The 23,786-nt window shown below is 39.1% G+C and overlaps 5 protein-coding genes and 1 non-coding gene across 7 annotated transcripts in view; 3 read left to right on the forward strand and 3 right to left on the reverse strand.

Annotated features, from left to right (window-relative positions):
* Positions 1–2,555, forward strand: part of triobpb (TRIO and F-actin binding protein b) — a 12,198-nt gene extending 9,643 nt beyond the window's left edge. The window contains exons 12-13 of the mRNA XM_077618333.1: positions 1,329–1,517; positions 1,686–2,555. Of these exons, the coding sequence (XP_077474459.1) occupies positions 1,329–1,490 (162 nt within the window). The 3' untranslated portion in view covers positions 1,491–1,517; positions 1,686–2,555. The remainder of the gene's footprint in view (positions 1–1,328; positions 1,518–1,685) is intronic.
* Positions 2,556–2,903: 348 nt separating this feature from the next.
* ndufa6 (NADH:ubiquinone oxidoreductase subunit A6) lies at positions 2,904–4,256 on the forward strand. The gene is made up of 3 exons (XM_077618803.1): positions 2,904–3,089; positions 3,472–3,587; positions 4,042–4,256. Exons 1-3 carry the CDS (start codon positions 2,960–2,962, stop codon positions 4,171–4,173), a joined length of 378 nt encoding a protein of 125 aa, XP_077474929.1. The 5' UTR covers positions 2,904–2,959; the 3' UTR covers positions 4,174–4,256.
* Positions 4,257–4,769: 513 nt separating this feature from the next.
* On the reverse strand, positions 4,770–5,929 carry smdt1a (single-pass membrane protein with aspartate-rich tail 1a). Its single transcript, XM_077618804.1, has 3 exons — positions 5,693–5,929; positions 5,408–5,580; positions 4,770–4,933 (listed from the first exon to the last, which is right to left on the reverse strand). Exons 1-2 carry the CDS (start codon positions 5,918–5,920, stop codon positions 5,440–5,442), a joined length of 369 nt encoding a protein of 122 aa, XP_077474930.1. The 5' UTR covers positions 5,921–5,929; the 3' UTR covers positions 4,770–4,933; positions 5,408–5,439.
* poldip3 (polymerase (DNA-directed), delta interacting protein 3) lies at positions 5,437–23,133 on the forward strand. Of its 2 annotated transcripts, XM_077618802.1 has the most exons (12): positions 5,437–5,621; positions 9,277–9,407; positions 15,236–15,275; positions 19,045–19,145; positions 19,304–19,737; positions 19,821–19,865; positions 19,990–20,067; positions 20,146–20,364; positions 20,535–20,612; positions 21,799–21,928; positions 22,097–22,163; positions 22,279–23,133. In XM_077618802.1, the coding sequence occupies exons 4-12, from the start codon at positions 19,049–19,051 to the stop codon at positions 22,490–22,492; spliced, it is 1,362 nt and encodes a 453-aa protein (XP_077474928.1). In that variant the 5' UTR covers positions 5,437–5,621; positions 9,277–9,407; positions 15,236–15,275; positions 19,045–19,048; the 3' UTR covers positions 22,493–23,133. The 2 variants fall into 2 exon arrangements, with proteins under 2 accessions (XP_077474928.1, XP_077474927.1); XM_077618801.1 differs by lacking the exons at positions 5,437–5,621; positions 9,277–9,407; positions 15,236–15,275 and adding an exon at positions 17,855–17,981.
* Positions 7,037–17,093, reverse strand: fam234b (family with sequence similarity 234 member B). The gene is made up of 13 exons (XM_077618800.1): positions 16,636–17,093; positions 14,556–15,062; positions 13,375–13,488; positions 13,124–13,291; positions 12,924–13,039; positions 11,858–12,008; positions 11,632–11,773; positions 10,938–11,132; positions 10,761–10,839; positions 9,303–9,470; positions 8,988–9,108; positions 7,927–8,153; positions 7,037–7,667 (listed from the first exon to the last, which is right to left on the reverse strand). The coding sequence occupies exons 1-13, from the start codon at positions 16,670–16,672 to the stop codon at positions 7,665–7,667; spliced, it is 2,028 nt and encodes a 675-aa protein (XP_077474926.1). The 5' UTR covers positions 16,673–17,093; the 3' UTR covers positions 7,037–7,664.
* Positions 16,957–17,110, reverse strand: LOC144089176 (U12 minor spliceosomal RNA). The gene has a single exon (XR_013305028.1). It is a non-coding gene; the product is annotated as a U12 minor spliceosomal RNA (small nuclear RNA).
* Positions 23,134–23,786: the final 653 nt, after the last annotated feature.

A 23,786-nucleotide genomic window follows, 5' to 3' on the forward strand; every position in this document is an offset into this window, starting at 1 on the left:
TATATAAATGTAGACAGCACTCTAGCTTTGGCCCTTATTAACAATAAAGATTTTTTTCAAATATAGTATAAAATACATTTACTATTTAAATACATCCAGACAGATATACACTCTAGTTATGGCCCTTAATAACCCGAAATATTTCCTTTTTTCCCCATTGTATTAAACTCATTGCTTGCAATACTATCTTTTTTAAATAAAAAACTGTGTTTGACCTCCAATTCATTTCAATTTGGGAGGACTTTACATAACAAAACAAAATTAAATGGGGAACGTATTTACTGTTTACTCTTTAGACACTTTGGCGGCGCTAGACATCCAATCCCGATTGGCTGGGATCGTTTGTTCATTTCTTTATTTCATCCTTGCCAGTCAAAATGGATTTAGTGACACTATACATAACATAAACTTAAAATTTAACTTAAATGACCTTAACTTACGAAAGACACTTTTGTTGTGGTATAACCAAGGCAAAGGTGTCAATGTATTCCGCCACGACGAAAATTTCGATCGAAAATTTCGATCGAATAATTCGCTCGCGATACAATCAAAATTTCGAGATGTGACCAAGCCAGGTGGCCATGACATGAGAGGCTGTTTATCATTGTAGCGGACTGTCTTTTTTGCCGCATCTCTTTCGTGTATAACTACTATATCTACGAGGACTGAACGATTTATTCAGACGATTTTCGAACAGGAAACGCGCAACGTGCATGCGCGGGCAAAAAGAGGGCTTTCTGGGTAATGAAGTATACATGTGCACACAACACCCATAGGCAATGGCACGCTTTCTCAGAATAAAACTTCATTACCCACAATCAATAAAAAAAAAAGCTAAAAACAAAATTATAATTCAGTTTTGTGTAAAGTTACATTAAAAGTATGTTTAAGTGTGTCTGTATATATTAATCCAAGTTAATTTAAATTTGTTTGTTCGGTTAAGAATGCGTTGTCGTAGAAAGTCCCCTGGAGAACCCAATTTTAGTTTTATTAAACACATTTTATTACTATTAAACCACTAGTTATGTGTCACTTTGTTAATAGATGGCGAATTAGAAGAAATAAAACATTTTTTCCAATCCAATATCCTGTTTTTGGTGTTTTTTCAGAGGGCTGCAATGAATTAATTTGTTTTTAAATCATTTCAATAGGAAACGTTCCCTCGAGTTACAAAAAGCTCGACATATGATCTCAGTCTCGGAACGGATTAAGATCGTATGTCGAGGTACCACTGTACTGTGCTTCACTTGATCAGGTTAATATTGCTTTGATCTCAGGTGGACATTGTGACATTGACTGTATTTTTTTTTGGCTGGCATTGATACTAGGAGAAGCGCCTAGCTGGTGAGAGATACGCAGAGGTCAACGAGGAACTGAGTGGGATTAAGGGTCGGAGCGAGCGGGAGATCCAGAGTCTAAAGGAGCACTTGAGGCTGGCCATGGCTGCACTGCAGGAGGGTCAAAGGCTGGGTAACAGCATGGACCATTGAGTATCTGCTTAACATCCTTAGTCAAAGGTTTGCCGTTTTCAGTATACTTTTTCTTAAAAAAAAAAAAATAATTAAAAAAAACACACACAAACCTTCTGGGTGATGTTTACACCGGAGCAGAACACGTCACCCAATTCCGGAATGACCCGGTTTTCAAATCATGCAACCGTTATCGGTCTGTTTGCTGCTTTTCAGGTGCGTCTTCTTCAATGTGACCGAATGAACAGAAAAAGTAGAAGAAAAAAAAAGAGAAAATAGTTTGAGGTGGGACTACGACAGTGTCTTTTGTTTCAAACATTCCGCCAATCAAGCAGCATGGACTAGCTGCAAACTGCCTTCGTTACACTGGATCACGTGTGATATAAAGACTGCACTATTCAATTCTTATTGAAGCTTCTGCCTTTAGCCAGTTAAAGTGTGTGTGAGCCTGCGTTTTGTCTTAAAACTGGAATATTTGTCAACCTTTATTGTTATAGTTTTAGGTATTTACGATTATTCTTGATAAGCCTTTACAAAGGATGGACCATTTTGTGTCTCATTTGACTTGAGGCCACAGAATGACACAGAGCTACTGTCATTTCACTTTTTTTATGTTCTGCAGATTTCAATAATATGCTTTTGAAAAGAAATCCTGGTGTTCTATTCTTATAAAAAGGAAAGCTGAGCCTTTTGTTAATTTGTGAAGATACTGAAAAGAATTGGGAATAAAACAAAGTAATAAAAATGGTCCTTTTTTCTAGGATGATTATCAAAGATACTGGAATATTCTCCACCCAAATCCAATTATTAACTTTTATTTGGAAAAAAAATACTAATTGTTTGTTACCCCTTAAAGCCCTCACTTTTCTCCCTATGCATTCTACTCATTTAAGCCTAAAACAATGAACAGCTGTTGCTTTTATGAGCCAATTTGTTGAAAAATACAGTGTTGACAAAATATATTGTGATAAAATTACATAACTTTTTGGGGGAAGAAATATGTAATATACAGTATTTTTCCATTTTGTAAATTATAAACATTTTACAATCAATAAAATAAGAGAAGCGCTTTTCTACCTGTCAGTATTAGGTGTACGTTTACTTTTGACCTGTCCAAATGAAAATATGGTTTTTAACCTCATCAGCTGCCATTGACAATGTTAAATGTCTAATCTGTTTTGTACAGAAACTTGGTTTACCATTTTAAATTGATTGCTTGGCTATCATTTTCAATACCAGGCAATTAATTAAATACCATATAAGCAATATATAAGTGCAATAATTTATCATAAAATATGATAACAATTTCCATGTAAGTATTTTTAATTAAACATTTGCCCTACAAATGATTAAATTGGATATCCTAACAGTCCTCCCAATTGAATTAAATGGCGTATGTATTGATAAAGATTTATCGTTTGTCCTGTAGATGGCGCCACTATTAGAACACCATTGAAGAAGCATCACCGGAAATCGGGACGGCAGCAATCATGGCGTCCACTGCTGCGACCCGAACTGCGGCCAAAGTTGTCAAGCCCATTTTTAGCAGGGATTTGGACGAAGCCAAACGCAGAGTCCGTGAACTTTATCGAGCATGGTACCGAGAAGTCCCTAACACGGGTATGTCGGTCTTACACTGTTGGGTGTCAAGACATTTGTTGTCAAGGTCGCGTCTCTAGCATACTGACCAACTAGCAGTTAGCGAGTGAAGCTAGCTGTCATCTGTATGTAATGACAGAATTAACTTGTTTTTTTACCCTAAATATTCCAGTAGCATATGCTTCATCGGGTAGTATTTAGTACGCAAGAGCTGGCAATAACAATGTACTTTGTAAATGCAGCAAACTATTTTTCCTCCCCTATACATTTAACATTATATTTCCATAGTCTGCCAGGTTTATTCTCATCATATTTGACCCTTTCATATTTCACCTATTTCCTGTATTCAGTCTCAAATAACTCTGCTGTTGTGTATGATCAATTTCTTCTTGTGTTCCCACAGTGGCGATATTTCAGCTGGATATCACATCACAACAGGGTCGAGAAAAAGTGAGGGAGATGTTTGACAAAAACAAACATGTCACTGACCCTCGTATGGTTGACATGTTAGTCATTAAGGTAACATTTTGACCATATTTCAATGGCTACACCAGGGGTGCTCAATATGTCAATCATGATCCACCAGTCGGTTGGCAAGGCACTAATGGTAGATCACATGAAAGTAAGATTTGACCCAGTGTCTGCAAGATTCACATCACAAGACATGCAAAACTTTTATCTTTAAAAAAAACAATCTCTGTTTCTTTTAATAAGACAATCAGGCTCTTTGTCCAACTTCTTACATGCGCAGCCGACAGCCTCACCTAAAAATGAGTTGTGACAGTTGCTTGTTGAGCGATACATTGATCTTGGACACTTCAAACATGTGTTGCAGTTATATGCTTCAATTTGGCACCCTGGGATAGGACGGGGGCTCCGTGAAAAGTAGATCTTGAGGGAAGAAAATTTGAGCATCCTTGGGCTACACGTTATGATGTTCTTTGTACTTATGTGCATTTAATGTCATTTGCAGGGGAAAATGGAACTCCAGGAGACTATCCACGTATGGAAACAGAAGACACACATTATGCGATACTTCCATGAGAGTGAGGAACCGCGTGCCACTGACTTCCTGTCCAAATTCTACCAGGGTCATGAGCCCTGAACCTCTGCCTACCTTAGACCCCCCTTTTTTGTTGCCTCAGTGACAGATGATCCCTTTTACTGTAAATACACACTTAACATACATTCTTGTGAAGGTGTCAGTCTGTCAAAAAAAGAGTTTATCAGGATTTTTTAAGGAGCCATTAATCATAGTGCATTTTTTTTGAAATGGCAGGGCTGAAATACTAGAAGAAAACCCACACAGGTGCAGGAACAACAAATCTACACAGGATTTAAAACTTAATTTTACCTACTATGCTGTCAACTTTTTATCTAGAACTGTGGAATCATCTTCAATGGTACTAAAAACCAATTATTTGGTTCATTGTTCCAGTTAAAATGAATTGGACGTCTATTTCCGTCAATGGTCATGAATGAATTAGCAATGTGAGCATTTGTGTTGTTATAGTTATCTATAAGCATTTATTATACATTATTTTAACAGTGTTGGGATAATAGAGATGTTTACAACTTGCTACATTGCGGTGAGGATTGTTTTACTCCCTATTATTTTAATGAAAAACTGGAAAAAGTGCCATCCACATATGTAGACATGAATTTATGTTCATTAGCTCTCTGTCAAAATGATGAATGTCAGCCAATGAGCCATTACTTATATTCTCACTTCATCAAAAACCTTTATTGCATGCAAATACAACAGTGCAAGAGGGCTTTTTCAAAAACAATAATGAACAAATCTGACAAGGGTGAAGGCATGCTGGAAAAGCTCTGACTCATCTCAGCAAATATAAAAATCATATCTGCAAGAAAAAGAACACATTTACACATCAAATGGCTCTGGTTAAACAGACAGCAAGAATTTTGAGTACAAATAATACACATTTGTTAATCTTTCTTTGCCACTAATGTTTAGTATACAGTGGCAGGCAGAATTAGTGCTCTTCCACTAGGTGGCGGAAAATAAAACTTATTTACCTGTTGCCATTCAAACAACAATGATCGTTTTAAAAAACTTTTTGCATCTGTGTAAAGAGGTGTCAAACCGGTTCTCAAAGGGCCGCAGTGGGTGCAGGTTTTCATTCCAACTCAACAAGAGGATACCTTTGGCAAGTGTAATCAGTTACTTAAAGTCAGGTGCTCCTTATTTTTAGAAGACACCTGATTGGTTAAAATGTCAGCACTGGATCGGTTGGAACAAAGACCAGGACCCCCTGCGGCCCTTGGCTAAAACCTAGTGTTCATATTTACGGGATGTCAGTAAACGCAGCAACTACCTGGAGCCAATAATGTCTCTTGATTGTTTGAATCAATCGTCGTCGTCGTCGTCGACCTCTGGGTAAAAAATATCGTGTTCCTCCAGAAGCTCCGCAAAGTTCTTGCTGATTCGAGTCCCCAAGTACAAGAAGGGCACCACTACAGCCGCAATCCGCCAAATGCCGAAGGGGGTCTGCTCCCCGGAGTCCCGCAGCCCATCACGGAAACAACTCGGTAAGTCAACGTCGGTATACCTAGAGATGAAGCGCACCATGTGCTTTCACCAGCCTTGTAGGAGCACTCACCTTTTCGGGTTGGGCCAGAATGGCCCCAGAAGAAGAAAACACGACTGTACGGCGCGTTGTTGCGGTGTTTGCCGATGAAGTGAGGACTTTTCTGCGAGCTGAAACCAACCCAAGACGACCAAGTGCCGACGCCATGCTGAAAGCAGCGCGGTAGTAATGCGGAACAATCACGTTGTCGATGTGGTTTGCCAACAGCGCAACCCAGCGCCGATAAAGAAGCACCGTCATTATTTCCCAATTTATTCCCCCCCCAGATTAATATGTACAGTGGTACCTCTACATACGATCTTAATTCGTTCCGGGATTGAGTTTGTAACTCGAACGAACGTTTCCCATTGAAATCAACTAAAAACAAATTAATTCGTTCCAACCCTCTGAAAAAACACCAAAAACAGGATATTGGATTGGAAAAATGTTTTATTTCTTCTAATTCGCCATCTATTAACAAAGTAACACATAACTAGTGGTTTAATAGTAATAAAATGTGTTTAATAGAACTAAAATTAGACGGATTTCGCGGAGGGTACACAGACGGAAATAGAAGCAGGGGGCGGGGGGCTTTATCCACGGCAACGCACTCGTAACCGAACAAACAAATTGAAATTAACTTGGATTCATATATACAGACACACTCAAACATACGTTTAATGTAACTTTACTCAAAACTGAATTCTAATTTTGTTTGATTTTTTTTGTTCTCCGGGTTGACTCCACCCAGACGTGCAGCGGTAGTTTTTAAAACGAACTCATCAAGAGTTGTTTGTTTTTGCCTTCCCTTCAAAATATTTCGAAAATGACGCGCACAAATGTCCTCACAATACGATAACGCGCCACCGCTTGTCAGGGTGCCTCTTTTCTACAAAATCAGAAAACTTGCTACTTCGCTGGCATGTCTTTGATATCCTTTGTAGCCAGGCGGCTCCCCTCGTCCACCTACTCCTCGCTACTGAGTTACGGCAACACCTCCAAATGTTCTCTTTCCTGGAGCTCGATTAAATCCTGTCTCATCAGTTCTTCCAGGTGCTCGGCGATTAGAACATTCACATCTGCCTTGTTAACCTCCAGCCCCAAGGAATTTCCAAGTGACACGATATCATCCATGACAACAAGCAAGCTCCGCCCAGTGCTCGTAGATATGTTATACACGAAAGAGATGCGGCAAAAAAGACGGTGCGCTACAATGATAAACAGCCTCTCATGTCTCGCATCTCGAGATTTTTCTCGTTTCTAGAGATAATAATTTGCTCAATTTTCCTCGTATCTCGAGCATCTCGTAGGTAGAGCTGCTCGTATGTAGAGGTACCACTGTACATTGTTTCCCCACAAAATTAGATTTCTTTTCAAAACCAATTTTATGACTACTACAATTCCCGCTGTTTACTTAGTCATGTTAACAAGTGACTGGCAACCCTATTTGTTTGAAGTAGAAATTATTATTTTTTTATTATTAGTTGTTATACAGGAAGTTGCACCGTACACCTACTCAAGAGCAGCCAAGTGGGAAAAAACACCTTAACACAAATCTAACAGATAATACATCAACTCAATAAATACTGTACAGCACAACACTTTGTCACAGTAAATTATAATTTGAAGAGACTATACAAGTGATTCATGGTCATTTGATCATATACTGTACAACACTGCCCATGGAAGATTCATAATTATGAAGTAACATAACAATTGCAAATTTTACCCCTCCTTTCATTAAAAGTGCACTGATAAATGAAATAAATCATTCAATAAAATGTCAAACATCCTTAAATTCATTTTAGATCAAGGATAATATTAGAATACATAATATAAATAACACCAGGATAAAAAAAAAGAAACTCATTTCACATATAATTAACAGAAATGAATACCCATTAAGACTGATGAAATGTAAACCGCTTCAAATGAAGCCTTCCGTAGTGCAATGTCATCCAGTCGTACCTTTTCTTGAGATGCAGCATGATAGAAAAGCAGCAAGTTACTAAAAAAATAAAAAATAAACCCATTTAATACCAACGAGTATTATGCTTATTGTATGGCAATATTGTGCATGTTCATCATAAACATGCATAGATTAAAAAAAGGGAATGGGAGATATGGACTAAAAATACAATCTCCGATTTTTTTCACACACGAAAAACGATTGAATGAATGATTATATTTAATGATCCACCATAAAAATACTCAAATTCATTCTAAACATTGATTTATTTATGATGAAAAGATTTGGAGTTCCTCACCTGTTGTTTGAAAAAAAGGTGTCTGTAAAACTTGTTCAGCTCGAACAGGTCCGGTTTTAGATCTGTCCCAGTTTTGTTACTTTGGCTCAATGGAACTACTTGTCCTTTAGCGATGGCCGCACGGAGCCTCATGCTTTTCACTATGCGAGCACCGGGGGCCGAGTCGGGTGTCGGCCTGGAGGATACGGTGATATATGTTGCGTCTTTCTGGCGCTCCTCATAACTCACTGGTAGAAAAAAAGATGCGTAAGAGCACACAATCAAGTACCGTATATATCGGACTAGAAGTCGTACCAGCCAAATAATACAAAATGAAGAGGGAAAAAAATACTATATATGTCGCGTTGGAGTATAAGTCGCATTTTAGGGAGGACAATTTTTTATTTGATCAGAAACCAAGACCAAACACACTTTAAAGTAAAAATAGTTAAATGGAGAAAAACAGGCTAACAGCCTGTTTAATGTAATATTACAGTTTTTTTTGTGATAACAATAGCCTAAAAAACAGGCTTTCGGTGCTCAGAGAGGAAAGAAAATAACATGTCGGTCCCACTTGAGTATTTCAGTAAACCCTCAATTATCGCGAATTCACTACTTAGCGCAGGGGTGTCAAACTTCGCGGGCCGCATTAACGTCAACTCCATTTCATGTGGGCCAGACCATTTTAGATCTAATATTTAGATAATTTTTAAATTGGATTAAAAGAACTGGATCAAAAGCCCTAAATAGTCCGTTTTTATAGATCTAAAGCAATGTTTATTTGAGCTTTTTTTTTAGTAATTGAAAATATATTTTAATCATGTTTTTCATTTCAAATGGAAACAAAATATATTTTTTAATCTTACTCTTGCTGCTAGGACTCCGCAATGAAGGAAAAAATAAAAACTTACAATAGGAGTGATAGTACTTGGCGATTTTTCGATTATGGCGGCCATGTCTGGTCTACATTAACCGCGATATTTGAGGGATTACTGTAGTCCCAGGGAGTTATAGCCCAGAAAATACGGTAAATGCTGTGTTGCAATGACAGTAGGGACCGAGCAAACGATTCTGACTTGTACCTGCAGCCGCGACTGAAGTATCAGTTGTACTGGCCAATTCCAGAAGGATTGTGGGGTACGCGGGGTGCAACAAGAATAACTTTCTGATGACTGGTTCTGCCGCTGCAACACCTGGAGCCACCTGTGGGTTTTAAAGAATGCATTTTATTCGCAATAAATTTGGCTTTTTTAAGGATAGTTTTCAATTGCTAAATGCTATTTATGATCTGAGTGTAATGTGCTAGTGTGATCAATTGTGTGCATGAAGTTAATTCTCTATCCATCTGTGCATCATGTTTTTTTGCCTCAGAAAGATTCATCTCTTGGCAGACTCACCGTTGCCTTGGTGATATTCTTCTGTTCTCCCATTGGCTCACTGGCCCAGAAAACAAAAGCCGACAGACCAGTCGAAGTGGACACGGCGGCCGTTTCCAAAACAAGGTGAGGGCACGCAAACTTAGCTGTCCAGAGGAGATGGCCATTTGCACCATCTATTACCTGCGCCTGAGTTAGGAAAGAGATATGATAAACATGCAGCCTTAAAACAATAGTGTGTGTACATTTTAATGTAATTGCTGATAGAGAATTTGAATCAGTGGTTAATCTTTCCACTTAAGCCAAGGGTGTCAGACTCGGGTTGGTTCGCGGACCACTTTAACGTCAACTTGATTTCACGTGGGCCGGACCATTTTAGATATAATATATAGATTTTTTTTTAAATGGATTAAAAGAACTGGATTAAAATCCCTGAATATTCAGGGTTTTTTGTATAGATCTAAAACAATGTTTATTTTAGCTTTTTTATATATATTTTTAGATTTTACAAAATTATTTTTGAACTAAAAACAGAAAAAAATGATTAAAAATTACAATTATTGATTTAAAAGGGGGAAAATCAGGAAATTTAATATACATCTATACTCTTCATTTTAATTTGATCCTAAAACAGAAAGTCGGCACTCATGATTTACTTTCCCGGGCCACACAAAATGATACAGTGGGCCAGATTTGGCCCCCGGGCCGCCACTTTGACACGTGCTATACGAACAGCTCTTATTGGCTGCCACTGGTGGCGCTAGGCATCCAATCCATTTGGAAATTCCTTATCTAGCATTGTCAGTTTCAGGCAATGAGTTAAATACTGTAAATGAAAAAAAAATACAAATACTAAAAACTTTACAATGTTTTTGGGCACCCTGTGTATTTATTTTTTGACTCATTTTGATGTTATTGTAGTTTTTATTAAAATTTTATTAATGTATAAAAAAAATCTAACTTAAGAGCATTATTCTTAATGGTGTTTTATTACCATTTTGTAAATATACACATTTATTAATGAAAATAATACAAAATAGAGAAAACTTTATGATAAGAATAAAATATAAAATTAATTGATATAATTTTTAGATAACTAAAAATAGACATATTCTAGGTAAAATGGAATTGACGACCATCAGTGTCATCTAATGTGTTAAACGTAAATATTAGTAAAAAAAAAAAAATGTAATATGTTAATCTACGATTGCCTGGCCACGAATTCAGGATGTTATATTAACAAATAATCAACTACCAATTTTAATTGAGACCTGGCATCCAAATTTGTGCAATCACATTTTGGGTCACAGTAACATCTTGTATACCAAATGTTTATATTTCGTCCTACATTACCTAAAATGCAACGTCCAGATATGTGGACACCAGGTGTTCATATTTTTCATTTCATTTTTCTTTTTTTCATTTCAAACTAAATAAACAAAAATAATCACTGGCCATTACAAGCATTAAATGCCTTACCTTCATAATGCCGTTTGCCGAGTGCTGAAAGAAAAGATCCAGGATTCCGTCATCATTAAAGTGTCCAGGCGTTGGTAGGCTTTGACACACAAACGCAAAAGAAAAGAGACAACACAAATTTAGACTTAAAATTCGGTATTTTCTATTCTAGTTTTATTGAACAATACTGTTGGATACCAGCGTATGGGGGCGGAGTTAAAGGTCCACTCTTTGTGTACATCCCTCTGTCTGAGCAAAGAGATCTTGCTGAAGCCGTACACCAAAACCAAATTCCTTTTACTGGAATTCAGGTGGGATGCTATATCCAGGTTGTTATGGTTGGTACCAAAACCAGCCACTAGGGGTAGCAAAAAGTCTACACGCTCAGATCCTCTACAAAAAAAAACAAGAAAAAGATAACAATGAGATTGCATTGCTTTTTTTGTCTGCCTAAGATAAATTAAGGAGACTGTTTACTATCTGTCCATATATTATAGCACTATGCCTAATTAGAGACACAAAATGATAGTGCAGTGATCCCTCGAATATCGTAGTTAATGTAGACCAGACATGGCTACGATAAAAACGAAAAATGGCAAAGTACGATCACCCCTATTATAACTACCTTTTCCCCCCCTTAAGTGCTGAGTCCTAGTACGAGTTTCAGTGTGGATTTTCAGATTTTCATGAACTTAAAACAAAAAATCTATTCACCCCAGAAAAAATTCCACGATGTAGTGAAGCCGCAAAAGTTGAAACCGCGATATTCGAGGGATTACTGTAATTTAATTTTTGATGAAGCATAGCTGATATATCCGCCTTGTTAACTGCCTTTGACGGCAATAGACAATTTCTTAGCTTAGTCATACTGAGTTTGGTTGCTAAGGCTAACCTGACAATCTGTATCAAGGAGGAGGAATTTGTTTTCTTCATTCCTTCCCATCCAGGATCCTTCCGTCTTAGGGCGGTAGTCATTGGTAGCTTACTCGTTGCACGGATGAAGATATCCCGGAGTGAGATAGCCACGACGTTACCTGGGAAATCAGACATGTTCATGTTGAATAGGTCATTATACAATCAGCAATCTTGGAATATATCATTTAAGATTCTTTGTTTACCTAAACCAAACAGAATGTAGGGTGCCCCCATTTGCGTCTCGTACAAAAGAGGACCAATCAGTTTCCCTTGTCCAGTGAGGTTGAAGGACACCGAGTGTCCGAGTTTGGCTCCGGTTTGCCCAGAAATTAAAGTCAGTGACAGGTCCAGAGACTGAATGTGAACACAACAGTAGAAAGTCACTTATGTCTATTTGATAGTAGCTTTGCAAAAAAATAATTAGCTTTCATTTGCTAAAAATGTCCTGTTTCCATGCTATGTTAGGCAACGGAAAAAAATATGTTGTTTTAAAGCTAGAGGAGTTCAACCAGTGTGCGGTCGATTAGTCGCCGGTCTTTTGGTCGCCGGTCTTTTGGTCGCCGGTCTTTTGGTCGCCCGGACCGCGACAACGGGCGACCAAAAGACCGGCGACAAAACAAGGTAAAACAACACGGTCTATGCATCAATAAAAGCCAACAATGGCCATGAGCAGTTTCACTGACATGTGAGTGTATAAGAGTTTGTATGTACATACGTTGTCCCTTTAAGAAGCTACGTCAGTCAGGGTCTTAACAAGTTCTCCAACAAAAAACAATAAAAGTCCCGGAAATTTTGAGCTTTTCTTTAGCCTAATAATTACTATGGCATTAAGTATGACTAAATAGTAATTCGCAGTTTGTATTTAGGGAATTTGAGCAATGATTTAAATGGTAATTATCAATAACCTTCCGGGCGACCAAAAGACCGGTGACCAAAAGATCGGCGACCAAAAGACCGTGTACCGAGTTCAACGGCCATAGAAGAAAAGTCGTTTGCAATAATTATCATATTTAAAATCGCCTTTTTTTGGTATAAATACATGAAGGATTCGTTCAAAGATGTTTGAGGAGTGATTACAGTAGTAATGTCACAATCAGTTAAGGCATTGGGGCATTTTTAGGTCAGGTATTTACACTTTTGCTGCCACTGATGGCGCGAGACAGATAGAACAAGCCTGCCGGCTGGATTGGATTGCCTGGCGGTCTTTATATTTGACTCTCCCTGCCTTAGTATGACTCGTGGTATCGTGGATATGGAAAGTGGTTGCACCTCATCGGCAGGCAGGGTAGCTATCAGCAGATCTGGGATTGAGTCCCCCTGGAGATCTGGAAGTAACACTGCCTGGGATTCAATGTTTTTCAACAGCACTGACCACAAATGCTCCCCTGTCAAGTCAAAAGAGAATTCTTTAAACATGAACCAAAGTCGTGGCAGTGAAACAACTGTGACAAAGACAGCCATCATGTCACCTGTGGTGCCATTAATAGCCATGATGGTAGACTTCCCAATGAGAAGACACACAGGTTGTGGCTTGGCGCTAATCTGCAAGCCGCACTGGATGTACATGACTGGTTCCCACGTGACTTTCCTCCATAGCAGCTGCCCAGTAGCGCCACACAGGACCACAGCGCTGTAAACTGGAAGGTAGTCAGGAAAGGTTAAAAGAGCAGAAAGGACATGTCCGCGTGAAGACATCAAAAGGGGTCGGGTTTCACTTTACTTTTGCTTCCTTGTGTTGGATGCGTGTCATTGGTCAACTCGGCCACACTGAGAAGCACGTCGTCCACCGAATCGCCATTGACATCCCATAATGCCAGTGCAGGTGGAGTTACACCTAAGTGGAAGGGAAAAAAAATCAATACAACAGCCATTTTTAGAGCTATCAGAGAAGAAGTAAGGTAACATTGTTTGGTATTCAGGTTGCAATTTGCTGTGGTTTTAGCATCAAAATGAAACTTCATATGAAAACTAAGAAACAAAATCATTTTAAAACAGCAGCCAACTACTGTTTTCGAGTTCAATAATGATGATTAACAGCCCATTTTTCAGGTGTTTCGGATCGTCAAGCTTCTCAAAGATTTGAACAAATATCTAAAACCAGACATTATCGGAAATCATGCCAAACTGCATTTTTTTTCAGAGGATAAAAAATACCCGTTTTTTTTTTTTTTTTTTTTTTGTATAGTTTTTTTGCTATGGTAGTTAAGGTAGCTAAATGATCTATAAGTATCATGCAAAAATTTAGAGATATACAGACTATATTGACAATAAAACAATAAAACTAAATGTCTGACCAAAACTAAAATAGCCAAAACTATAGCATTGAGTAACCAAAGCTATTCCCTACATAAGGTTATTTATGTAAAATATATTATTTAAAAAAATGTTTACAACCTTATATTGTTGCGGCACAATTTTTTTTTTTTTGCTTTGTTTAAATTACACTTTTATAGAATAAGAATTTTGCGATCGCTCGAGAAAACATAGTCATACCTCTACTTACAAATGCCTCTAGGTACGAAATGTTCAGGTTACAAAACCTTTTTTTTTTATTTTTAAAGGTTTAGTTGGTAGTTTTGTGGGGAGCCTGGAACAAATGAGAGTATTTACATATAAAGTACTGATCTACTTACAAAATTTTCAACTTACAAAAAAAAGTTCTGGAATCAATTAATTTCTGAAGTAGAGGTACGACTTTAGTACTTTTTCCCTACATTAATTAATACATTTCCTGGGTATCGGATAGGCCGATTCTCCAAATCAGGCGACTCGGATTTACTTGCAAAAATAAACGATCGGGACATCCTTATCTAAAACCGTGAAATATTGATGATCAGATATCTTAACGTCAAAGTTACGCAGTATAAATGTACAGACATACTGTTCCTATTGTTTTGTTACCTCCTGCATCACCGAGTGCTCGCTCCCATTGTGGCCTCTTTGCTAGCGCCCCCTTCTGACAGGGAATAAGGAAGGCACAAAGCAGCACGAGAAGCATAGCGCAGACTAGAGGCAGCAGAAAAAAGGACGCCCGCATAGCATTCTTCCTCCTCATCCTCTTCTCTTCCTCATCAGTCCCATGAACCCTCAGTTCACATCCCCCCAGCTGATCCCTGTCTTCCCTCGATGGGCTCCAATAGCGCCCTCTTTTCACCTCGTCTCTGTCCGGCTGCGATTTGTCAGCAAGCCGCTCTCGCCAATCGTCCTCATCCTCCTGCGCGTCGTCTCCGGCCGTCACGAGTCGGCCGGAACGAGGTCCCCTCAGTTTTGCGGAACCGCCGCCGTGGAACGTATCCCGGCCCAGACCGTTTCGGGGGTAGTTGAGCACGAGGTCATCTTCTTCGCTTTCGTCCTCGCTGTCGGCTTGGGTGAGGGGGTCGTACTCCCCCAGCTCGGAGCCCTTTTTCACTAAACAGACACAAAAATGTCATCCAATTGTAACTTGAATTTCAGATTTTTTTAACAGTGTGAACAATTTGTCAATATCAGTGTTAATATTGTGGCCAAACGACTCAAAGTGGTCGCCAGGTCTTCATCAGGTTAAGTTCTCATTCATTCATTATACGTTTTTCTTATCCCAGCCAACTTTTGGGAGGAAGCGGGCTGCCAGCCAATCACAGGGTAAGTTTTTCATTTCCAGAAATATTCATTTGCATGACACAGTTACTAACTAATATACCCTCAGAATGATGCTATCCACTCTAATCACTATATTGATATGACCACTTATTTCATGTTGACTAATTATCTATGTTAAATACTACTTATTTATTATGTTGACATATGGTTTATTTATTATTTGTTGTTACTTTATTTTTTTTATTACTTATTGCAAGGAGGCCCCACAGCTCTGGGGTCCTGGGTTCAAATCTAGGTCGGTCCACCTGTGTGGAGTTTGCATGTTCTCCCAGGTCCTGTGTGGGTTTCCTCTGGGTACTCCGCTTTCCTCCCACATTCCAAAGACATGCATGGTAGGCTGATTGGACGCTCTAAATTCCCCCTAAGTATGGGTGTGAGTGTGAATGGTCGTCCGTCTGCTTGTGCCCTGCGATTGGCTGACAACCAATTCAGGGTTCTCCCCGTCTATGGCCCGAAGTCAGCTGGGATAGGCTCCAGCACCCCCCGCGACCCTAGTGAGGATGAAACGATTCACCAAATGAATTACTTATTGATTATTTATCTGTTTGTTCATTTGTTGTTGTCATTTGTGCACTTCCCTACTTATGTTTTGACTACTTATTTATTTATGACTTATGATTATACTTGTATAATGACAATAAAAGCATTCAATTCCATTTTCCAGTCAAAGAAAACAAATTGGCGATGCGCTTACAAAACAAACTAACAATAGACGCATTCCATTTCATTTAAATAATTGTATTCCCCAAAATTACGTTGACACTAAAAATGTCAAAAACGGTGTTGTGTACGAGATCCTGTTACTATGCAATCACAGACATGCACATTTCACAACGTGTATTATTTTTTATCTATTATCTTATTTATCTATTTCCGAATCTGCAATCGGGGAACCATGGGGCGAATATGCTAACAACTCCTGCACCCTACCGCATCATAAGCTTCGTTATTTAGGGGGTCTCCACTCAATTGCATAATCATTCTTCTTGAACCGTCGCATAAATGACGTCAATGACTGATGATTAATATTATAAACATCGTTATTACACTTGAAGGTAACAGATGATGCTCTCCTCAGTGTGAGGATAAGGTCTAGCTTAGCAGCATGCTAAACAAGCAGCAAACGTACATGCACGGGACATTTTGAAAGTCCTTTGAAAACAGAAAATTGTGTTTTTCAATTTCTGGGTGTTCTGATGTAAAAGACGTGCTCATCAGTCACATAAGCGACACGTCACAAAGACCGATTTGCATGCCTGATGCAATAGATAACCACACGTTTTTCAGCAATTATGTTCCTCTTATATGACGCTAAACGTCTTTAAAGTTGATGCCATCTTACCGGGTAGTTTGAGGGCACGGGACAAGGCTGCTGCCATTTCTTTTTGGAGCGGATCTGCTGCTTAATGATGGAGCATGGGGATAGGGACCCTTTCTTGTCTCTGTGTAGGCCCAGCTGCATTATGGGAGTTGGAGTTTTTAATCCACCTTCATGGAGGTCCTTTAACAGTCGGGCATGTTTAGAATGAACGAATGCTACCCCCTGCTGGCGTATCGGTGAAGTGGCCCTCAATATCTGCTGGTGATATTTCATCAAGCAGCAGTTGGTATTCTTAGTTCTTATGTATTAGATCACTTTTTAAGTCTTCACAATTTAAGGGTAAGGGAAGATCCAAGTCCCTCAGGGCATCTCGCGAAGTAAGCAAGTCACTCCAGTGGGCGGACCTTTCCCCTTTCAAAAATTCTTCTCGCAGAATTTACGAGGACACGGGCGTCACCCCGCGTCGTTATTTTCCTTACTCATCAGTTTAAGGCATAAACTTATCAAGTGAAGAACTTTTGTATATAAAACGTTGGTGTACTAGTTTAGTCAAGGTTTTTAGGTAAAGTAAAGTTGGTTTATTGCACTATATTGACGTGTAATTAAGATTTATTTGTTTTTACATTATTATGAATGAAATGTTTCTGCTGAAATAACTTTAAAATATGTTTATATTTGAGAAGTGCGCAAAGGCTCATGGGAAACAGGAGCCGATCAGAGGAAGCGGCGTCATGTAGACATCGCTGGGATTTCTGGTTAGATATCTGATGTGTGTGCTGTGAGACGACAGGGGCGTGCGACGTCGCTTGTTTGCCATTTTGTGTCGTGTAGTGAATGTAGTTGTAGTCATTCGGAATGGCTCGAGAATGGTCAGTTTTTAAACTGCTTTTGTCATGAACGTTAAGGATATAGTAAATAAGTGGAATACTAAATAAAATACAATTAATGGTACTTATTATAACAACAGCGTAACAAAACAGTTTAAATAATTCATTGTAATGGATCCCCCCAGAAAAGTTTTATGACCCAAGATGGCCGCCAGGTACTAACGCCCTCAGACATATATGTTAATAGCAATGGCCTACCTTACATGACCTATTTGAGATTAAACGGTTATAATGTTTGCTGATAAAATAATACTCATTTAATTAAATATTAATTTGCGTTAATTGACAAACATTACGTTAACGTCATCATATGTTTAAAACAATATGCCTTCAATGTGAAATACTTTATGAACCCACAGGGCGTCCGTAACATTGGCTAACAAGCATGCGCAGTTCAATGCAGATATGCAAGATGGCGGACGTGTCTTTGGATGAAGTGATACGACAGCGCGGAATAAACGTTATGGTACCGCCAAAACGGTAAAACGTCTGCTCAATTGCCGCACGATCTTTTAGTTGTTACCACTTTAGAAACTTAAAACTGAGCAAAATGCGTGTTTGATAGCCGCTTCCTCATGGCGATCTTACTTATTAAGACCTCACTGTGGGTGTTTTTCGGCTACGAAATGCCGCTTAGCATTAGCGCGATGTTAGGCCATTCCCAATCGAACTGTGCTTTTATTTCGTTTTTTAACAATTAGATAGCATTTGGTTGAGAACATGATATATATTGGCACTAATGTTTATTTAAACGCACAAATGATTTTGATAATACGACCAAGTATGTTTCCTTGTGCTTTGTATGAGTGTTTTAGCAGACTGGCTAATATATCACGCTAGATTGCCTCGCTAAACTTAGCATGTACATATTCTGTTTGTAATACAATGGGCTATTAGGCCAATGCAACAGCTTGCTTATGACCATTTATAATTATGAAATAGATGCGTTAGACTGATTGTTTTGAAAATTAAAAGTGAATAGATACTAACAAAATTAACATTTTTGACTAATCTTGAAGTTTGGCTTCTACGGTATGGCACACACATTTCTGAACACGCAGAGGGTAAATTAATCTTCACATATGTCCCACACATTACAGAATTCAAGAATAGCAGTACTTCATCACGTTTTCTATATTTGAATCTGAGAAAAATGTTTGATTTCTCATGGCTAAATCAATGAATAGTGTAATCTTTGTCCTAGCTACATAAAATTTGATCCAAATATAAAATAGCCTGCCATCAGCCAGTTGAGCAAGGATTTACTTGTGTGAAAAAATGTCATAACGCAATTGGTTATCATAATCTTTTTTAAGGGGGGGGGGGGTAGACTGATCTTGTGCATTTTCGGACTCATGACCGTGATCAGTTGTTGTTTTTAGTAACCTTTGGCTGCAACAAGAATGTAATACAAAAAAAATGTATATTGGACATCCGGAACAAGACAGTTGCAAACGCAGTTTTTTTCTTCTTTAAATACATCCTGCACCAGGGGCATTCTGTTGCTAAATTACCTGACTCAATGTTATATCATTTACAACAGAACTATGTTTGGACGAGGCGCTGGAGGGGTTGGAAAGACTTTTGATGCCCGTCAAAGAATTGGCATGAATGATGTTCGGCAACGACTTGGAGGTGGAACAGGTAAAAGTTTTTCTTAGTGATGTCCCAGCTAGTTAATAAAACTGAGTGTTATATATTCATTTGTCATAAATTTTGCTGTCAAACTGACTACTATGGCAAGGGTTTTTCTGTGGGTCTTGCTCTTGATATTGACATCTTTGTATTGGGTCTCTTGTCAGGTTTTCCTTTGAAAGATGCCAGAGAAAAGTTGGTTCTGAAAGATGCTCGTTTCAAAATCCGTGGAAGGGGTGGAGCAGCTGCAGCAGGAGGAGTCCAAGACGCTCGTCAGATGATAAACTCGCGTAAACAGCAGCAGAATGTGTTCGCTGTGCCTGTCCAGACCACTCAAAAATCAGCAATGACACACCAACTGCAGAGCCACACACTTGTGCCACAGTTTAAGGTCCAAGCTAACAACAATTTTGCTGGCATCAATGCGAGGCTGTTTGCCCCAGCCTTACAAGGACTTAGTGGGAGAGATGGCACAATGGGCCATCTTAACAAGAGAGTGACAGATGCTCGTGATAGGCTGAGTCTTAAGAGGAGCTTGAATAGTGGCCCGCAAACTCAGGGGTCCACTCTGTTGCCTCTAAAAATAACCAAGACCATCCAGGTGAGGCGTAAAGGCTTAATGTAAAACTGTGCTTTTACAAGAAAACTTGTAAATGTAAATGTACACCTATTTTTTATTAACAGCAACGCCCAGTTGGGGTTTTAGGGGGAATGCGTCTTCACTCACAGGTAAGACATTTTGTCTTGGGATGTTCATGTAATTCTACTTATAGTCTTAAACCATTTTCAATGGCAGTTCTTATATTTTATCTCTTTGTTATGCTTAAAAAATACTTGACTTTGCTTCCCGCAGCCTGTCTCGAATGATCATGATTGCCCCCCAAGTAAACAAATCAAAATCACTACTTCAAACAATTTGCTGCAGTCACGGGTAAGAGCTTGTCTCATCGAAACCGATATGGTTTTTTTTACTGTTACTGCATACTTGTCTGTTTTGATCGTTGAACAGGATGGTCTAGTAAGCTCCCAATTTGCCATGTCAACGCCAATTACCAAGGTTGTTAAAAATGATACCTACTCAGCCCCTCGGCCACCGGTTCCCATTGCCCCCACCCGCCCCACCGCTAGCACAGCATCCCCTCGACCTCCAGCCACAGCATTGAAGCCTATTTCTAGGAGTTTACAGCAGAGCTCAGTTCAACCTAGCACAGCGACTCCTGCCCCTCAGGTAAACGACTTTACAGCTCGGAATACTTTAGATAGCAACATCTGGGTTCTCCCGTTTTGGGTTATGGTTTCATTTACAGATAGCAATTAAACACCGTTAAATATGCAGGTTTGGTACCAGTATTGCAATGCTTTTGCTCTACAAATTACATTTTTCCCCTCTTCATTTAGCCTGTTTTCAGCCCTTTGGAAGGAACAAAAATAACCGTGAATAACTTGCATCCCCGTGTCACTGAGGAAGACATAGTGGTGAGTAAATCGTAGAGATGAACTAGCACCAGATTTGTTTTGGTTGGAGTCAATGTTCCCTCTAAGCTGCGCGCCTGCACAATTGCGCACTACTCTCGTCTTCTCTGTGCACAGCAAATCATATGGAGCGCACAAAATAAAATCCCCATTTTTTATTTAGTTTTAGCTGTGAGGCCGACGCGCGAACCACTCATCCGCCGGGCCGGCCATTCATAGATATTAATCATTACATTTTATTATTACTAAATAATTTATGTGTAGTAGACATACACCTGCTTATGACAGGTGTGATACTGGTGTGTGCCCATAGCGAGCAATGATGATGTTGCTCACACCGGTACTCCGTGTGCTCAGGGAGGTTGTCTTTCTGCTCAGACAAACAAAAAAATTAGAGGGACCATTGGTTGGAGTCAACTGTCTTTGCTCCAGTGGCACAGTTTGGATATTCATCCGCAAGGAGAAAAGGCTGCATGGAATTATGGAAAGCTTGGAATATGTCTCCTAATCACAGATGCAAAATTCATATATAAATCAGATATACATGCACCTTCAAAACAACCGTTTCAAAAAAATAACTGGTAAAATTAGACCTAGGCAATAAAACGACAACGGTAAATATTGTCACTTAATTTTTGTCAATGATAGTAATAAAAACATTCTTTAAATATAAACTGCAATTACACCACCCGAACACCACAACGAACGGGGACTCTGGTTCGACGTGTCCGCTAGCTGCAGACCAACGTTCAGTACACAAAGAAGATGGTGAGGAACAGCTAATCAATTACCAGAGTTAGCAGTAGAGCAGCATACAGAGCATGAAAGTGAAAGGACTATAGCAAAGCCAAAATAAATGATTATGAGATGCAGGACCACACCGAGCCTACCCACTTAAAGATCCAAGTGAAGTCTCTGATGTTGTTATCAATATCGACTGATATAAACTGGTGCGCCTTACGTTTGACATTTTAAGAATGGCCATTCAAAGAAGGTGCGCCATATAGTGTGGAAAATTCGGTGGGTCTTTAACTCATTGGCTAGTTTTTAAAAGCCGTCTAACATCGTCAATGGCAACCGGAAGGGTTCATGAGAAACGCACGGTCATGGTTAATATTCAAGAACCATTTTAAGCACTCTTCTTCCTGCTGAGACTTGTTGTGTACTTTGGCCTTCTATTTGTTCACAGGAGCTGTTTTGCGTGTGTGGTGCCTTGAAACGAGCACGCCTGGTGAAGGTGGGCGTAGCCGAAGTGGTATTTGTTCGCAAAGATGATGCCGTAAGCGCGTACAGAAAGTACAATAACCGCTGCCTGGATGGTAAGTATTCAATAGCATACTCTTTAAAAACAAACCTGGGGACAATTGTTTGATCGTTTTTTTTTTTTTTTTATATTTCAAATGTAAACCTAAGAATGCCTGTTAGATCATTTCGGTGTGCACAATTGCGGAAATGCAATAAGAACCGTTTTTGTTGTTGAAATGCAGGTCAGCCCATGAAGTGTAACATTCACATCCAGGGAAATGTCATCACTTCCGATCAGCCCATTCTCTTGTAAGTCAACAATTGTGGATCATGTTTGATTAAATTTTTATAACAGTAGTTTTCTCTTTGTTTCTTAGTTAGTGTTGGACAATTTAAAGTTACGTTTCCGGCCTTGCTCTTCCAGGAGGCTCAGCGACACCCCAGGTGCTAGCAGTGGAGCCAAGAAAGATGGTCTTCCTCCCTCCTTGTCACGTCCCGCAAGCCAGCGAACTTCTCAGCCCACCGCTGAAGTGGACCCTCAGACAATCCTGAAAGCTCTGTTTAAATCCACCGCGCAGTCTTCTACCACCACCGAGCCCCCCGGCTCGCAGGCCACTGCCTTCCGCATCAAAATATAGGTCGTCCCCTATTCGTTTCACGTAGTTGCATTTTCGGTGGCTTTCCTCCGAGCAGCAGCCACTCTACACAAATAGAAAAAATGATTTTACACATTCAACACGCATAACTACTACTGTGTTGAATGCAGCATCCTGTTTTTGATTGCTCTGCTACATGTCCCATATTTTCCAAAGATAGACTTCTGTGAACGTTCACTCCCTTAATCCAACACATTTGGTTAAGGAGGGTTGGCAGTAATCTGTTTAATCCATCCAGACACTTGGTTTCAATTATGTTGTCTAAATCAGTAACCCCGAATTATGTTAGATCTTTAAAATAAAATGCTCATTTTATAGCGGTTCAAATCTGTTTAAGTGAATGCACAGCATAACATACATTTTCTCAGACAAATTTTAATCTCCAAAGGGATGGTCCAAATCCAGTTTACTTTTTATGTAAACCAGTTTCACCCAGTCATATTTTGTTGTGTGACATTCAATGTTCTGGTGTTCGACTGGCTTTGATTTTTCGTTCCAGTCAGTCAGTATACGTTACTCTTATGTTTTATACTGTAAATCATTTTTTTCTGATTTGTCAGTTAGGTAAAAACTAGAGGAAGTCAGATTGTGTCCTTAAAATGTCATTAAACTATAGCTTTCTACAGGTGGTGTAAAAGTAGTTTTTCCCCTTCCTGTGTGCATCATTTCCATTGTATTATATTGGAAATTAATGCTTGGCTTCAGCAGATATATTTGTGCACTCAGAATTCTACGCTTTGACTTCACAACTTTATTTCAAAGCTATCCATTGTACTTTGTTAGTATAATTAAAAGGCGCAGGTAAGTGGATATTTCATTACATTGTACAATTTATGTTTACGTTCAAAACTTCGAATTCTTCCACCAGACATAAAACAGCTTTATTTAAACGGAATTTCTAAAATATTCACATGAATGGCTCATGCTATCATACTATTTATATATTATTAATTGCAGTGGCGGTCGGTGCATTTTCTCGTAGCGCCTTCAACGTATCAATCCAACCCTCAAAAACTATTTTATGGCTATAAAACCTCTACTGCAGCTACAGCTGCGACACATAAAAATAATCAATAAACCAAATCACAAAAATGGGGTTAAATCCACTTCCTAGCAGCATTTCATGATTAAATACAAATACTGGAGCTTTTCACACATTAAAACCAGGCGGGGGGGGGGGGGGGGGGGTGATTTTCCCGGGAAAAGACAGCGATGAACGTCAATGACGTACGGGCAAATCATTTTCCCTTAAATAGAAACAACTGTAGTCAAGACT

The sequence above is a fragment of the Stigmatopora argus genome, chromosome 14 (assembly GCF_051989625.1).
Source record: "Stigmatopora argus isolate UIUO_Sarg chromosome 14, RoL_Sarg_1.0, whole genome shotgun sequence".
Classification (NCBI taxonomy): Eukaryota; Metazoa; Chordata; class Actinopteri; order Syngnathiformes; family Syngnathidae; genus Stigmatopora; species Stigmatopora argus.